The following is a 17926-nucleotide window of genomic DNA, read 5'->3' on the forward strand; positions in this document are numbered from 1 at the left end:
TGTCTGATGTTAGTGTTTGCACTAAGACTTCAAGGTCTAGTTTAAGGAATGTTTGGCATTACAATACCCTGCTGTGAATCTCCTGCTAATTGCACTGATGTCACCGTAGGGGCCAAGTTTCTGTTTATTTGTCAATTGGCTCAGGGCCGTGAAGGTTCAATTTGCAATAATAAAACCTCCAAAACTGCACAGCTGGATACTCAGATCGTGTTCTGATAAGACAATTAGGCAATCAGATGAAGATCAATACACAGAGATTGTGTATATTAGTTATTTTTTTTTTTTTTTTTTTTTTTTTTTTTTTTTTTTGGGGGGGGGGGGGGGGGGGGGGGGGGGGGGGGGGGTCAGTTATAGAAGGATAAAACTAGGCCTTTAAATGACGCTATTGAGGCCATTATCACCATAATACCCTATTTGGACGAACAAGCGAGCACATAATATTTTCAGAAATTAAAATGTGTGCACAAAAAGGCTCGGCTTATCACATTGCCTTATAAAACATGGCCTTTTGATGGCTTACCCAACTATGTAAAGCCTAACTTTTACAAGAGCGCAATGGAACGAACGGCATCGCTCATGTTGTTGTTTCCTCAACAGAACAAGGGACACCACTCTATAATTGTTAAAGCCACTTGACTGACCTTGCTGTACATCTCTGGCAACATGAGTGCCAAGTTTTATTTGAAGATCTTGTTTAAAGTTAAGCATACCACAAAGAGGACAATGCCATCAAGATTTCGACAAACAGATTACAGAGGCAACAGATATATCAACAAAAGCAATTGTGTTTTTTTCTTTTTATTTCCTTTATTTTCAGATGTTAAAATGAGAGCACAGAAAGGCGGGGCTTATCACCCTAGCCTTCATAAAACATGGCCTTTTGATTGCTTTTCTAACAATGTAAAGCTAAAATGCAAAAACCTTGATCACACTACATATATGGGTATTATGGGGTACTGATTTTCATCACATAGCCAAGCGTATCATATTTACATATTTCCTATTAACAGTTTTTCCAATAAAACTCATGATGTTTATCACTAATCAGTTTTAGTTTCATTTTATTGGCAATATCAGCAAATACATGCCTTTGGCCAAAATTATAACAATATTCGATAACTTCAAAAACAAGATGGAATCTAACAAAGCTTTCCCTTTTTCAATAACAAAAAAAAAATCACTGTTTTTTTCCAGCTATTTTACATTGTAATGTTATCATGTCATGTGTTGAAAAATAATGTCCATTTGTTAAAAAAAAATACAAGAAAGTATAAAAAAATAATATTGCACATTTCAGCAAGTGGGTTTTTTGTAGTGGTAATTTGAATTGACTGCATAGTTGGGGTAAAACTGACCTAAACTCATCAAAGTTTGATAAACGCAAGACTGAATTAACTCAGTTTTAAAGCTGATAACAGTAGACAACTAACTAATTTCTAAGCCCAAGTAAAGTAACTTCCACGAAAATGTGAAAGCTAATTTACCATTCACAACACAAATAGTGCAATAATGCTTTACAAGCAAAATATTCTATATCCTACAGGCAAGAATGAGTTATAGGTCTCTTTGGAACTATAATGGGATAACTATTTATAACAAACATGAAAATAGGACGCCCAAGTGCAGTTTTTATCCCCAAATGCAGCCAACCTCAAACTTTCACATACCCAACAAGCTACCATCAGCCTAAGTACATACATGTACATCATTTCAGTCTCTTCTGATAACGGAAAAGACTCTTCCGATAACAATAAAGTGTCTTTCGGTAATCGCAAAGTCTCTTCCGATAAAGGCAAAGTCTCTACCAATAACAGCAAAGTCTCTTCCAATAATGGCAAAGTCTCTTCCGGTTATGGGAAAGTCTTTCACCATAACAGCAAAGTCTCTTCCGATAACAGCAGAGTCTCTAACGATAACGACAAAGTCTTTTCCGCTCAAGGCAAAGTCTCTTACAATAACAGCAAGATCTCTTCCAATTACGGCAAAGTCTCTTACGATAACACTATACATTACTATATACAGCAATACAACTAGGCAAGATATCTTATGATACTCGCCATCAAATATAAACATGTATATACATAGTCATATTGTCCTCATTTAGCAAGATATGCACCAAAACACTAATAGAAGGTTATGAATAACAAACATGAAGATTTTGAGATGACGTTTTGTAGCCAAAAGCCAATCACTTAACAATAAAGCATAATCTTAGCTCTAATTTTTTTGTTGAAAATAACAATTAGCACAAATTTGTAATAAATAATTAGCATGTTACATTTTTCAGCCTGAAAAGAGTTCTTATAACAAAAAAGTGACATAGTTTAACACACTGGAATGTTAAAAGCAAGGAGTAACCAACAAATAAAATATTTTAATTTTGAAAAAAATAGCCCTCAAATATGCCAACATGTATACGATTGATAATTATTAGTACTTCCATTTCTGTGGATCATTTTCATACTTTAAAACTTTTCCGGGCTCTTATTACTGTTGCGTAAGTCCACAGGTTTTTTAAACAAGGACATTGCCATGGAAACCCACAGTACTAGTACTGTATTACACTCTGTTTTAATATGGAGTGGTATCGTAATTCGTACAGTGGGTTTCAGATGATGGCATAATGTGTGGGCTCAACGCAATATGGACATAACTCAATATGAAAATAGAGATAGGTATGTCCGTCTTGGGCCGAGCCCACCATAAGGTAAGTTAAATCAGATCTATCACAGTGACAGAGAGTGAGATTGCAAGCTCCGTTATATAGAGAACAGACACGAGGGGGAGGGGGCAAGGTACAGGGGGCGTTCTACAGGGAAATGGGAGTGGCACACTTTTTGGGAAGAAAGCACAATTTTGACCATTTGACATCATGTATAACAGACAGTGAGTACATTTGATACCAAGTTCTGATGAAAGACTGTAAACAGGAAGTTGGACAGGTGACACAAGATATCGAGTTTATAACTCGAGAGGCTGATGTAAGTTGCCTTTTTGCAGTATTGCACTTATATTTCGCAGCTTTTGTACATCAACAAAAAATTCTTTAATGGATTGAATATTAATTTCAACTCTCCATACCAAAAATTAGCTGGGTCTTAAATGTTCAGACAGTCATTTTACATCCGATACCTTAACCTTCGGTCTTTTGAGTTTAATCTAGATTGTGTGTTACCACAAAATAAGTGTGGTCTTTCGAACAATTTAAGAAAGCATTATACCAACCAAGAAAGCCAACCTGGTAAGGGCTCCATAAAGATATACAAACTGTACCAAAAATGTCTATAGAACAGTGTACGATTATAACTAAGGCCACAATAAATTAAAGTTTGTTTGAAGTTTCCCAACTGACTCGCAAAAAAAACAGAAACCCAAAAGAGACTTTTCAGCGTATCTGGTGGTTCTATTTTTGTTTTCATTTTTCATTACGAAACTAAGCGGCTAGAAAGTAAAATATCTCCTACCTGCATACCTTAAAATGTCCGAAGTGAAACATCAAACAAACAATATACTATTTTTGGCCTAATCTAACAATGGTGGTCTAAACTACTAGGAACGGGTACATCCTTTTTATGCCTTAGAGCTGCACTCTCACAGTTTAATTGTTTCGACAATTTAAAAAAAATTTTTTTTGTCTTGGAATGAACCAATTTTTGTCTAAATATCTGGAAACCAGTGATATTAAGACTGGTGACAAAATAGCATATTGCAGTTTTTTTTATATTTACGTTCAAAAATTAAACTTTTATAGCTAAAAGCGTTGAGTGCTTTCAGGAAAAGTGAGTTTTTCGGCAGTTTTCCAAACAACTGAAATCTGTTCTTTAGTTAGCTATCTTATATGACTGAACTGAAGGCACCGATGCCAAAATAAGCTGATTCTGAGACAAAAACTATAAAAAAAGTCAAAACTGTCAATTTGTGAGAATGCAGCTTTAACACCTCGAAATTTGATAAATTACAAACGTATGAATGTGCATGAACACATGAATATAAAGCCTTAATCCACCCGAAAGTACACAAAAAATTCACAGCCATGCCATGTTTAAAGACTAGCCTTCTTTTCATGATGAATCTATGCTAACCATCAATAATAATTGATAATACATGTTGGGTATTTTACCCTAATATGACGAGAGACATTAAAACGGCAAAACATGAAATGAGACATATTTTTTTCCATCAATTGATGACTTCAAAAGAAAAGTTGAATGGAATTTGTTTAAAGTGAAAATTTGCTTAATTTGTAATTATCTTTTATCATTTGATAATTTTAAAGTAAGTTGAAAAAATGATTTGAAATTTTACAGTGAACTTTTGCTAAATTGGTAATTATCTTAAAGTACACTGAAAATGTAATTTTCATATAATGACCACCGTTTATAGAATTTTGACTGTACAAATGTTAAAACCAGAAATCTCATGGACTCTTTAGATCAAAATTGACACAACTATTACAATCACAATCTCAGTGAACTAGTTCCTTTAAACGAAAACAAATTCATTCTTAGAAAGCGTAACAAAAATTAACTTATTAATGATCATTAAGTAGAAAAAGATGAATGTTAGTCGCATTTCTAGAGGGACCCTTTCACATTTGAAAAGGTTAGGTATTGGAAAAATTATATTTTCAGTGTTTGACCAAAATGCTTGTTTCAATACTTAAACATCATAACTGTTTTATTTCATAGCTTTGAACTTAAACATTTATTTAAACTGCAAAAAAATTGTTTCTTTTGCCGAAAAGGGTTCGTACGCTATAGATTTAAAAAAGAAAGAAAATATTTTAAGATTAAAATTATAAGAATCTGATCAAATGAGTATTTGGTAGTTGCTGTTTGGTGATTATTAATAAAATTCCGTTAAATAGCTTAAGCGAAGTTATAATAAAGAATGTTTTCCAACATCAAATCTGTGACCGAGTCCCTCCAGGATTACCATGAATGTTAGACACAATTTTCAAAGGTAAAGTATCAGTAATACTGGAAGATTAACTTGAGGTAATTACAAGTTGCATCACACCCAGAAAAAAATAATATATATATAGAAAACATTTTTTTATATAATTTCAAACTTGCATTTGATTTACGATAAAGCACTCATAGATTCATAGCATGGTTCTTTTCATGTTCATTACCTTACAAAATTGATTTTCTTTAAATTATTTTTCCTTATGGAATATATTTCTCATAAAAATTCTTGTTCTTTTAAATGATAGATTATTTTTTTTAATCATGAAAATTTGTGTTCTTTTAAATGATAGAAATTCATTTCTTTTTTATCATTGAAATTCGTGGTCTTTTAAATCATGGAAATATGTCTCTTTTATAATTGGAATTATTTCAATCAAAAATTAAATATTTAAGAGCAATTTTTTCCTAATAATAGATGGTATTTTAACATGTTATAGTATTGTGTATTAAAATGAAGTCCTCAAAATGGTAGCATATCACAAAATTCAAAACTGACTCCAGACTATCTTATCTTAATTATAGAGCAACGAATAATAAAAAAATAATAAAGCACTGTACATAAAAATGTGTATTAAGAGTAGATAATTATATCTTTAAATAAAATATTTATTTTTCCCCCCATGAAAATTTGATGAATTGATTTCTTCGAACAGTTACATTTCAAAACATCAAAAAATCCTATACATAGCATATATCACATAAGTCACCATTTGAACGATTTGTTCGCAGGCCAAAAAACGAAATAATAGACAACAAAATACTAAGCTATCACAGATTTTGACCCCAACAAAGGTCAATAATCAATAATCACATTCATTTTTTACAATCTCCTAAGCAGGGATTTTTGCTAATGATGACTCAACAGTATTTCAACATCTGACAAAAAAACTTATTTTTTTAATACATTTAAAATAATGTTTTTTATGTTAATATAAACTGAAGACTTTTTAAGCATTGTTTAAATATTTTTTTTGTTATAAATATATATACCAAGGGAAGTAACCACTGCATGGAGATTGTCATTTAAAACAAACTTCACATAAGAGTTCCCTCCCTTTAACTATAGGAGAAACTGGAATAGTACAAAATTTGAAATTTTGCCATTTGTTTTTGACTGCTAATACAAAACCACACACTACCTGTATCAATCGATGAACACTTACTTATAATAATGCCCAGTTTCTTCACTGGATACTAAAACAAAATAAGCAAAAACAGAATAAAAAAAATCTAAATTATTTCAAAGTAACAATTGAACAAAATTTTGACTTTTACAACAAAATCGGTCAAATTAAATTATTCATAATATATATTACAGTAACACTACTAATAAGTATTATTCAAATCATAATACAAACGACAAATTGTCCAAAATGCTGAAGTCTGCATAACGATATGTGAGTGCACTGGCCAAGAGTCCTTGGTGACTACGCGAATCATTGATGATCATCCGATAAGCAATAACAATCGTCCGATAACCGGTGATGGTTATCCGATAACATATGTCAATCATGAATAACGATTCGTCTGATTACTATTGACGATTGTCCCATAACTACTGGTATTCAGAAATATCCGATAATAATATTAAATCATCATTCAACAACCAAGGAGTCGATAATCATCTCATAACAAATTGATCGATCTGTAGAATTGATCGATCGTCGGATACAGAAGGGAAGATTGTAGCACCCTGATGGAAGCATGGGGCAGGTCACAGAAGGGTGGGTGGTCTATGACTAGGGGGTGTTCAGGTCATGTGCTGCATGACCGCACGCAAACTGTACAGTAGCTCCCCCTGTAGCCTCGCCTCCAACAACATCAAGTTCACATGAACCTGAAAAAGCAATTAAAAAAATGATGTTATCTGATTAAACTTGCAAAACCTTAAAAATCTTATAAATTACAGTCGTCAAAAGTAGCACAAATACTCATCCCTGCACACTAAAAGGCATTCGGGGCTTGCTAAGTTAGCAGTGATTGTTGAAAAACTTGATTCCTCTTGTTAGAATTTGGGCCTTTCAAACAAACTCTTTGAGATTTGAATCAAGGACCTACATAATTCAATTTCATGATAACTGTTCTTCAAAGTAATGAAATTTATTTTATTCTTCGTCATATAAAGTATTCTTTCAAAGAATAAACGTAATTTGTTTACCTTCTCGGAGTGTTTGAACTCTTTCATAACGTTGTCATATTCTTTCTTCGTCAAGCGCTCTGGGTAACAAGTCACCGTTTTGATGTACGCTTTCATATTCCGTTCCAGCATTTGGTTTGTTTCCGCGTAGTTGTAATCATCATGACGGATGCCGTACATGATGTGAATGTAGTTCCACACTGCTCGTCTGTACATCGTTGTGTCCACATTCATTTTGTCGCCCATTCTGAAACATAAATTTTCATTCATTTTAAAAATTATTTTTATTTTGGCAATATTTACCCAAACAATATCAGAACTACACTCACCGATTTATATATTTATGAAAAACATCGCACCATTCAAGAGTCTTATTATTAGTTTTTCGATCGCATGTATTTGGACAATTATTATGAAATCAAATACCAAAGATCTTGTCTGGGTTAATTGGCCTTTTTTACATGTAGGAGAATAGGCTCTTTTGCCATACAATGGGATATTTATTTCCGACCATCAAAGGGAAATACTGAAATCATTGTTTTACCTACAACCAAACGACCTTCATGAATAAAATACATTATGCTATCAAGATTAAAGCTGCTATCAAGATGGCAGACTGTCAATTATTCATGTTACTTTTCCACAAAAATCTCTAATTTGCATGTAACAAAACAATCCAACAAAAAAAATCACTAAATCTAGCGTGTAATAAATCTCTACTTTGCATCTACCAAAACAATTCAACAAAAAAAACCCTAAACTAAACTTACGTGTAATAGGTTAGGTTATAGGCGCATGTGAATTTGTCATCAAGAAGCGTCCCGATTTCGGAGTAGTATCGATTTGCCATCGAGAATCCATGATCCTCCCACGTGTACTCCTGTGCCCGGAATGAGGGGATCGAACTGGCGTTGCTCCGCTTGGCGAAGTCTTGGTATACAAAGTCCGGCTCTTTTATGAATTTTAGGACATCCTTCTTTGGTGCTGGGATGTGTGCACTGGCAGCGACTGTTTGGTGAAAATGTGCATAAATAAGTCTATTTATTATAAAGTATATTTACATGTATGAGAATAGAGAGTATTTTTATAATGTTAATTTCTTCTGTCCAGGCTGTGAGATACTGTCAACCCTTCTGAGAGACCATAAGGGAATTCTTCTGTTTGAGATCAAACTCACAACCTCTTAAGTGAAAGGGGTGGGGGAAGAAGGGCGGGGAGGCTGAATCATGATAATTATATCTTTTAGTGAATGTCAAAGGTATATCACTTTACTAATGATCATCAAAAACCCATGTAAGAGGGAGGCTGTTTAAACAAGTTCTTTCAAAACTGGCAAACAGGTAAAGTTTACAAAAACAGAGAAGATTATACGATTAGATAATTTTCCTTAAACTTTCTCCTCAATTCTTAAGTACTAAATGTTCTTGTTTCTAAAGTTTAGCACTTGATTTCTGACATCTGCAAGGAACTGTGTACACTAGTTTTTTATGCACTGAGAGGGGGGATCAGATGCATTGAAAAATGAGTGTGATAAAAGAAATCTTTTTGACATTTAAATGTCCCTTAACATTTACATCCCACTTACATCAGCTGACATCTTTTTATGATTAACATCAAGCATGTGTTGACTTAAAGTTAGACAAACACTTGGTATCAATTTCCTAACCTTCAAGAAGGGTGCAAAAAATTAGCCGAGACAACAAAATAATGCACTAGCTAGCATTTTTGAAAACAGCTGTTAAAACAGCATGATAAACCGAAAATGTTAGGTGTCATCACAATTCTGTTTGTTTCATCAACTACAAAAAATGTCATCCTTATCGTTTGTCAACCCGTTTTTCACCTTTTCAAGGCTGAATTTAAGTGCTATATGGGTGTAAATGTTGTAAATTCGGAACAGCCATTAAGCAAAGGCGTGCAGTTAAATGCCGATCTTTTGTCTCAAAAAATTATGCTCCAAAGAAACAACAGAGTACGTTAAAAAACCCTTAACAAATTTCCTCACAAGATTGTTAATGGTGGAAATAAAAGTACGTCCTTTGTGAAAAAAGTTGTATCAACATTTTTGCCTGTTATAAATTACGAGTAAAAAAAGTTTTGAATGTCAAACGTTGTTGCGCAAGCAGAAATATTATCTGTCAACGTTTATTTCAACTTTTTTGGCCAATAATGCAAAATTTGCATGCTACATTGCATCAAATGAAAGCGGGCAAAAACACTGCTTCAATAGAATTGCTGCAAAGAAGACATTAGCACTTGACAGCGTGAATGCTTTAGTGCTGTAGTTGATGTTAAATCAAATAAATCTTTTTCCGTGTGGCAAATAACATAACTCTCAATTTTAAATTGTCCCGGAAAATACAACAACTTGAATTTCAAATGCTGTACAAAGCTTATTATCAAGAAAAAAATCCTAAGTATTTCGTTTTATTTGGAGAGTATTTTGTTTTATTTGGAGAGCGTTTTTTTACATTAGATCTTGCTGTCAACAATTTGTAGAGAGTTTATTTCAAACGAAAAAAATAATCTCGGAAATAAACACTTGGTATTTGAACTATTTGAAAATCTGCCTATAAGAATAATTATCAAAGAAAAAACAGCACAAAAATGTTGAAAATGTGATGGTTTTACGTAGGAGAATGGTAACATTAGAATATTAAAAGCACTTACTCTCCGCGCTCTGGTTTTCTACATTCTCAAACTGTTGCAACAATTCCTCCGAGGTCATGTCCGAGCTATCAGTCTCCGTCAGCCGCTTCATTCTCTCCATCAATACACTGATACCTAACTCGCCGCCACTCTGTAAAATATTAAGAAATGTTTGTTAATAAAAAATGACAAAAAATAAGTATTTCAAGGACCAACAATTTATGGAGGGATAGGAGTCATTTTTGCCCATTAATTAAAGTATATAATAAAGCCATCTTGATAATACGAATAGAAAAACTGAAGCATTAAATCATTTTTTCCCTCATCTCAAGACTCGTTTATTTCCATTATTTTCTTCCAAGAAACACAGACCATAATTTTCCAAGACATTATAGCCTGCAGCAAGTTTCTCCATAGACCATTAATAATGCAAGTGCAATCAAATACATAACCATAAACTTAAGATACGTAGCCCATTGATAATGCAGTTGCTAATAACTCATACCACAATATGTCTTTGCACTAACTGTTGGATTTGATGCTTCCATTTTTTGAAAGTTGATTTTTGCAATCTAATAACCTAAGGCTTAAAAAAATAAAAATGGTTTGGTTAGGGTTGCATTTTTTTTAATATCAGGTAGGGTAGGTGCACTTTTTTATTAATATTCATTTTTTATAAGGCTTTATGTAAAGAACTTGATTGTAATCATTGTTAAATAAACTTCTGAATAAAGGTTTAAAGGTTTTAAACAACATAGTAAAACACATCCCCAAACTAAATGTCTTTATTTTAGGCCTAAGCATTTTTTTTTAAATAATTCTTGAATTTTTATGATAGTGATAAATTTGGCAGGAAAATTGCTTTTCAGAAATTACTGTAAACAAACCTAATTAAAACTCTGTGGTTTTTACAGGTGCTACCATAATTTGATCACGTAAGCATTTTGTGAGCGAGATTTGTTTGTTAAACAGCCAAAAATGTTTTGTAATGGTAAAAAAGCATAAATTTGCAAACTATTGTCAAGTCAGCATTTGTTAACAACTGTAATTAAGTCAGCATTTGCAAACCATTGTTAGGTCAGAATTTGCAAACAATTGTCAAGTCAGCATTTGCATGAAATTATGTATACACACTTCCTCAAATATAGATAGTAAGACCAGTAAAAACAATAACTGACAAATGGTTAACTTGTTAACCCGAATCACCGAAAAATGACCCCGACAGTGAAGTCAAAAGCGATGTTGTTCACATCCGCTATTAGACCAATTTGCCCACAGTTAACATGCAGGCCAAGGTCAACTAATATGTATTAATCAAGTTGAGGAGTCATCAAAAGGCATTTTAAACTTATGCACAAATGGCAATCAAAGACATATTAAGACACCTTGAATATTATCTTTAAGATAAATTTCACTCAGTATATAAATTTACAGAATGAGAAATAGTGTAAGGACAAAAAACGATACAAATTTTCCATTTGTAATGCTTGTAAAATCCAATATTAAAACACCATAATTTGCTATGTGGAGGATTGTAGTTTATTTTAGCACATTTAAATGGCTGTGATAAAACACTTGAATAATGGTATTAACTTTGTGATCAACTCTTTTCATCTACAAAAGACCCAGTTTTTATTTCATTTCATCAATTTGGAAATAATTTGACAATGACCTAGATTAATATAATGTTACACAATTTATTTCAGCAAGGTCGTTTAATGTAGCCACTCAGGCTACCAGTTTTAATATTCAGTGCTCAACAATTTGTTTCCGTGAGGTTACCGCAACGACTTGACAATATCAGGAAGCAATTACAGTAATAAGTCAATAAGGAAAACATTAATAAATTTCAAAGTGAGCCTTAGACATTTGTTGTTTTCACCATGGAAAGTTATTTAACTTACTTATGACAGAAAACGATTTAAATTCCTGAAGCTCAAATTTAAAATTAAAAAACCATCTGGGTTTTTTTTAAAGTTCTGCAGAAATCTTTGCATTTTGCAACTCCATTCCAAGAAAATCTCTGACTATTTGTTAAAATCTGTATTGACTTCACTTTAACCTTTTTTTGCCTTCATTCATTTCTTTCCATAATAGCTTATATCATAAACTTCCGTTTTGCAACTGTTGTTTTGTAATGCAATAAATATTCTTACAAACCTCGACTCTCATGAAATACATAAAATACAACTTGATTTCTAATGATGGAAACTTCCATTAAGTATTTTATCTGTTTATTCATTGAGAATATTACTGCGTGGGCCATTATTTATATAAATTTTTTAAATCAATTCTTAACTTAATTTCTTAAAGTCAAGTTCCTAAGATTTTTGAACTCATATTAAAAGAACAGTACAAGAGTGTTTTTAACATTAAAAATTATAAATTCAATAAAATCAATGAAAATAAAGTATATATCAGATATACAGATAAGATAGTTTCATGGGTTATTATAAAATATGACCAGTGAAATTGACTTAAGTAAAGGAAACTTCTTTAAAATTTCTCTCGCCTAGATCAAAACTAGGTCGCCGTTGGCGAGTGGTATGTTATATCCCTTGTAGTATTAGATGGATTCAAGCTTTGATTTTGTTGCCTATATATAACGTCTACAAAATCCTCGTTTAATTTGTACCTCTGAGAATGATGATGAAGGCGAGTTGTTGTGACAGGGAGACTTGCAGGCGGAGGAGGATTTGCCATTATATGTGTACCCCCCCTCATGGTCGACCTCTGGAGTTATGCCACAGCCGTACACAAAACTTGACAGCGCGTGAAAGTGGGATAGAAGGATCAACGCGTGAACGAGCTCCGACACAGACCAATTGTCTTTTCCATTAGTTAATTTCTGAAAAAGAAATAAAACAAGTTATATTTTTCATCTTAATTCCATCTCATGAAATTTTTAGTTATAATTGTGAAAATGAAAATACAGGTTTAATGCTGAAAAAATGAAAATTTCATGCTCTCTTGCATATAATGCACATGATTCAGTCTTGTACGGTCTTAAATCTTCATTCTGAAAAAATTTATTAAGATGCTCATACTCATTGCTACCACAAAAGCGTTTCAACAAAATTGTGGCTTTTTCTATCTCATTAAACTTACTTTCAAATCAAAACTAAACTTACCGCTATGTGGTCAGATGATATTAACCACGGCCTGTGTGCGAGAATTTTGTTGACTTCATAGAGGTCTCTAAGCTTCTGCGGTATGCACTGTAGGCCATTCAACCATGTTGGATCGCCTCCCGCCAGGATAAATTCCTGCACATGCAGGTTGATTAGATAACTACATTGGTGCCGACCTGCCGCCTGAAACGAAAGAACACGTGTCAATTATTTTAAAATACTTCTTCAAAAATTGCAAGTGGTTTGGGATCAAATTTTAAGATTTTTATAGAGTTCATGAATGACACCGTTTTGAAATATCAGTATTCAGATATTTCTATATAATATCTGCCATCTTTAAACGAATCATAAAATAATTTCCACTATTTTTTGTTGTTTATATTGTAAATTTGGAGGAAAAAATTACCAGTCTCATTCAAATGTTACCAGACTTGGTTGGAGTGGTCAGACGGCTTGTGTGATATCTGTTAATTAACTAATGGACTCTGGTGTATCTTCACATTTGTGTTAAGTTTGAATAACAAACATGCATATGATATTTAATAGTAGCTGTTATCATTAAAAAAAAAATAATTTTGTTGTATGATTTTTCTTTAGAATAAAATCCACATTCAATATAACATCAATGTTTTCTTATGGCAAGTTTGTAGTTTGTATAACTAGCATTATTTTTGATATAAGTATTATCGCAATTGCAAACATTTTTTTTTCCAATATAGCTTTAATCTATATCAGATAATTTTTATCATTGCACAACCCAGTCTGTGCACTTTAAAGTAGAACATAAATGGGTACAGGTACATAATTTTAGGTTCAAAACAACTGTTAAAAGATCATTCGGTTCAACTTCAAGTACCCCCTTGTGCGTGGACGTTTACAATGGGTGGGTTTTAACAATTGGATAAGTCTTTTAAATTTGAATTCAATCAAGTCAGCATAATGTTGCGCAATATTATCAGTATATAAATATGTTTGTACCACAAAAATTGCGGGTCCGAATACAAGGATGATCATATCAACTACTTGTAACTTTTATCTAGTATTTGATTCATCAATTATATCATTAAATTTTTCATTGATTACGAAAAAACCAACGTGACTTGACGGAGGTGTCGCTAAAGTGATAAACAAGTCACACCTTCATAAAAATAATCATGCATATTTTGATCGACTTATTTTGAATAGAGTTGCAGTCACGCTTAACTTAATTTTCCCATTAGCTGTAAGGTTGACAGACTCCCATTTTTGCTATGCATATATATAACATTTTTTTTTCCACCAAAGGTCATAAACTTTGCATTCCTTTCAGAAACCTTAACCGACGGAGCGAGTAGCAACAATCAAGATGTCTTGTTTTCCGCCATACAAAAAAGAAAGAGCTTTTAATCTTTCTTGACAGTTTCTATCAGCGTCGTGACACAGAGACAAACCTTCGACGCGGCCAAATAAAGCAACGTAATCATTCCAAGATTTGATATTAACAATTCATTTATTTTCGCATTTTTGCTTATTTCATCCTTAACTCAGTAAGCTTAGTACAAACAGTGAATGTTTAAACTAAGTAATCATTCAGACCAAAAAATACCTATTTGGTCGCGCAATCTCCCAATGTTTAGTTAAACTGATAATAAGCTATTTTGAAAACCAAAGCTGGGGGAAGGACCTTGATTTGGCTATCAAGATAGATGAATAACCTTTTAAAAAAAACAACCTCCTTACCAAATTCAGTCAAGGCCAGTTTTGATAACCGAACAGCTGATTTTCGTCTTACATTGTTATTTTTACTGAATGAATCATTGATATAAATCTATTGCCAATTTTAAAACATATATATTTATAAAGCCTTGAGCTTAGTTGCCAAAATTTCCACTGCAAGGAATTATTGCTTATACTTCGTTTCAACAGACAGTAGAGCGGGTTTATCCATGTACATCTATGCCGCTGCTGGTCTTTAAATTGAAATTCAATTCAGCCAAAACATTAAACCAATTTTGAAGATTTCTTAAGATGACATAGTGCCTGACAGCACAAAACATTTTGAAAATTTCATTTAAAAGTAATTCCAGACTTATACCCTTCAGAATTGGGCCAAAATCAGAAATCAATTAAACACCCAAAAGTTCTATAGCACTCAGAAACAAAGGGAACATCTACATTTGCAGATTTTGGGCAACTATAATTAATAGCTGGATTTTCATCATCTGTCAGGGAATGGCATTTATTCAATACCTATGATGTCAATGTATAACATTTACATGTAAAAAAAGGCGAATTATTACAATCATGTTTGTGGTTCATCTAGAAACACATGTATATGATCCCTTATGCCATTAGAAAGAGCATGAACACATATTCAAAGGTGAAACAGCCATCTAAGAAATATAAAATGTTTCCCCCCCCCCCCCCTCTGACCCCATTTAAAAACAGGATGAAATACTAGTAATTAATTTATAATGGCCTCACTGGACCCAAGCCACATCAATACTAAATCTTTAGGAAATTGTCTCCTCATTAATGCCTGCAAGCCCTCCACTGGTAAAATGCTTTCGGGGCTTGCAAATTACAATTCAGATCTAGAAATGACTTGATGAAAGATTTTGATGCCAAGCACTAGTGTATACACACTGGCATGTTCATCCAATTGTCTAATTTTGATGACTGTTAAAGAACATCATCCTTTGTTTGTATTTTTATTGGTAAGAGATTTTACTACTTTCGTAGAGCAATAAGCGTAGAATACAAAATCATATGTATTCAGCTTGGCTTGCAACATATATTCAAATATAAATAAACCAGTATAAACAATACTCTGATGGCTGAAACGTTGTTTCATTAATCATTTATTTTTACCATCATATATTCAAGTAAGCTAAGATGCATTTAAAACATGTCTTTAAAAATTTGTATTTATAAAAACATTTTCCATTTTCAAGGTTCCGTATCATAGTAAGACAATGTTTTTTTTTATAATTATTTAATAATATTTAAAAATATATTGATAATAATTACCATGATTGCAATATAGTGACGGAAGTGGTAGGGCAAAGGTCCATCCCCTCGTAGCAAAAACTGCTGCGTCCGCAGGAAACACTCCAAATAATGCGGGTGATACCCCATCACTTGTGTAACATGGTCCAGTCTGTTGTTTTGCAGGAAGGCGTCGATGAACAACATTTGGGTCTGAAAAGGGAGGAAAATTCCTACATCAGTGATTAATTTTACGCATTTTTAGTAAAAACAAGTCTGCGTCTGAAATATGAGGAAAATGGTTACTGCAATTATTAATGCGTGTTTTCTTATGTGAAGCAAGCTACCATGCTATCATTCAAATACATGCATTATCAGTGTTTCACTCATGGCTCCGCTAATGTGCACGTTGATAATGTGATTGTTGATCACTGGCAGTCCAGACTTGAATCAGCTGAGCATTAAACGCAAAAACCCCCCAAAAAACCCCAAGCATTTACAAGAGCACATAATGTCAGTATTTTATACACTGAGGAGACATTGCATAACTTAATCCCCTCCCTTTGAAACATGATCTTTTTGCACCATCCTTTCCATACATTGTTATTTAAGTCTGATTGTTTTCTGAAATTGCTAAAATGCTTTATGTAATTGTAATATATATTGCATCAAGTAAAAGACTGCCACTCTTAGCCTTTATGCATTTATTTTCCTTATTTTATTAGATATAAACCATACTTTAATTGCAATTATAACATAATGTACAGACATTTTCTATTGTAAAAAAATATTTGATAATCAAGATATTGAAAAATTTCATCATTATAAACATTAGGACAAAAAAAAATTTTTTTGGTTTGCGTTACAATTCCTTTTCAAAAACAGGTAGGAATTTAGGCAGCCTTTTTAAATAGGCTTTATATGAGAACATTACTGTCATCATTTGAAAAATGTGTTAAAGTTATTTAAAGTGCTTATAACTACATATTAATACACATATATATTAAATTTGTTTTTACCAACTGCCTATAAAAAAGGGTAGGGTCGGGGCCTATTTCGTAAGTAAAGTAACCGAACCAAATACATTTTTTAGGCATTACTTTTCTGTCCTTAATAGTCTTAGTTAATCTACATCAGATTATAATTACATTGACCTTTAGGCTTAAAGCTAACCTGAGACAATGCCAAACAATAGGATATTGATTAAGTACCAACGTTCCTTGGGGTAATAGGCTTTGTTATTTATTACAATAGCCAAAACTTAATCTTTCTTTTCAACTAATGACATATTTGGCACAAGAAACTAAAACAATGGCGCTTTCATTTTTTGCATGACCTTTAAAAAAACGCTCACACTGAAACAGCTAACCCATTTTTTACTTGGCCATTGTTACATCATTACATTTTCAAGTGCGAGAAAAATGTCCTATCAGCGGCCATCATCAATAATAATTGTGCTGCGTCATCACCTTTTTGATATCATATTGACACATCTGTAAGAAACAACTGTTAACAACGCTGGTAAAAACTGATAACATTACTTGATATTGATAATAAATTTGTCACTTTTATTGTGACCAGCTGCCCAAATTTTGACCATTATCTGAGTGACAGACTCCTTCACAATTAAAACAAGTCTTGCAAGAGTTATTCAAACTTATGCAACACATCAGCTTACAAAGACAATAACAGAATTTCAAGACCATTGAATATTTTATTACTTACATACGAAATAATGCTTAACATAAATATCTTATTTAATTGTATCCAATATTATCACTGGCCAAGTGCAATAAACATTAGCAGCTGCATCATGCGCACACCTGTGGTTTATTATAAGAAATGCGATTTTGGAAATGCAGTTATTTTTCATAACTGAATTATGTTTTTTTGATGATTTAACAAAAATGTTTGGCATTTTTATACATCAAATTCTGATTTTTTTTTCAATTTGAGCATATATATTATATAAATATATTATAAATTAATCGAAGTCAGCATTATTCAAATAACTGCCGATGAGGAAAAGATAATTTAAAACACCTAGGTAAGTCATCATGGGTTTCTATTAA

The 17926-nt window shown here is 32.6% G+C and overlaps 1 protein-coding gene across 4 annotated transcripts in view; it reads right to left on the reverse strand.

The window, feature by feature from the left end:
* Positions 1-782: 782 nt before the first annotated feature.
* LOC128237250 (sestrin homolog) overlaps positions 783-17926 on the reverse strand; it is a 42288-nt gene continuing 25144 nt past the window's right edge. For all 4 annotated transcript variants that reach the window (XM_052952601.1, XM_052952602.1, XM_052952603.1 and 1 more), the window contains 7 exons: positions 15897-16067; positions 12888-13070; positions 12392-12604; positions 9778-9907; positions 7878-8115; positions 7129-7354; positions 783-6807 (listed from right to left, as the gene is read on the reverse strand). In XM_052952601.1, coding sequence (XP_052808561.1) covers positions 6721-6807; positions 7129-7354; positions 7878-8115; positions 9778-9907; positions 12392-12604; positions 12888-13070; positions 15897-16067 — 1248 coding nt within the window. In that variant the 3' untranslated portion in view covers positions 783-6720. The remainder of the gene's footprint in view (positions 6808-7128; positions 7355-7877; positions 8116-9777; positions 9908-12391; positions 12605-12887; positions 13071-15896; positions 16068-17926) is intronic.

The sequence above is a fragment of the Mya arenaria genome, chromosome 6 (assembly GCF_026914265.1).
Source record: "Mya arenaria isolate MELC-2E11 chromosome 6, ASM2691426v1".
NCBI lineage: Eukaryota > Metazoa > Mollusca > Bivalvia > Myida > Myidae > Mya > Mya arenaria.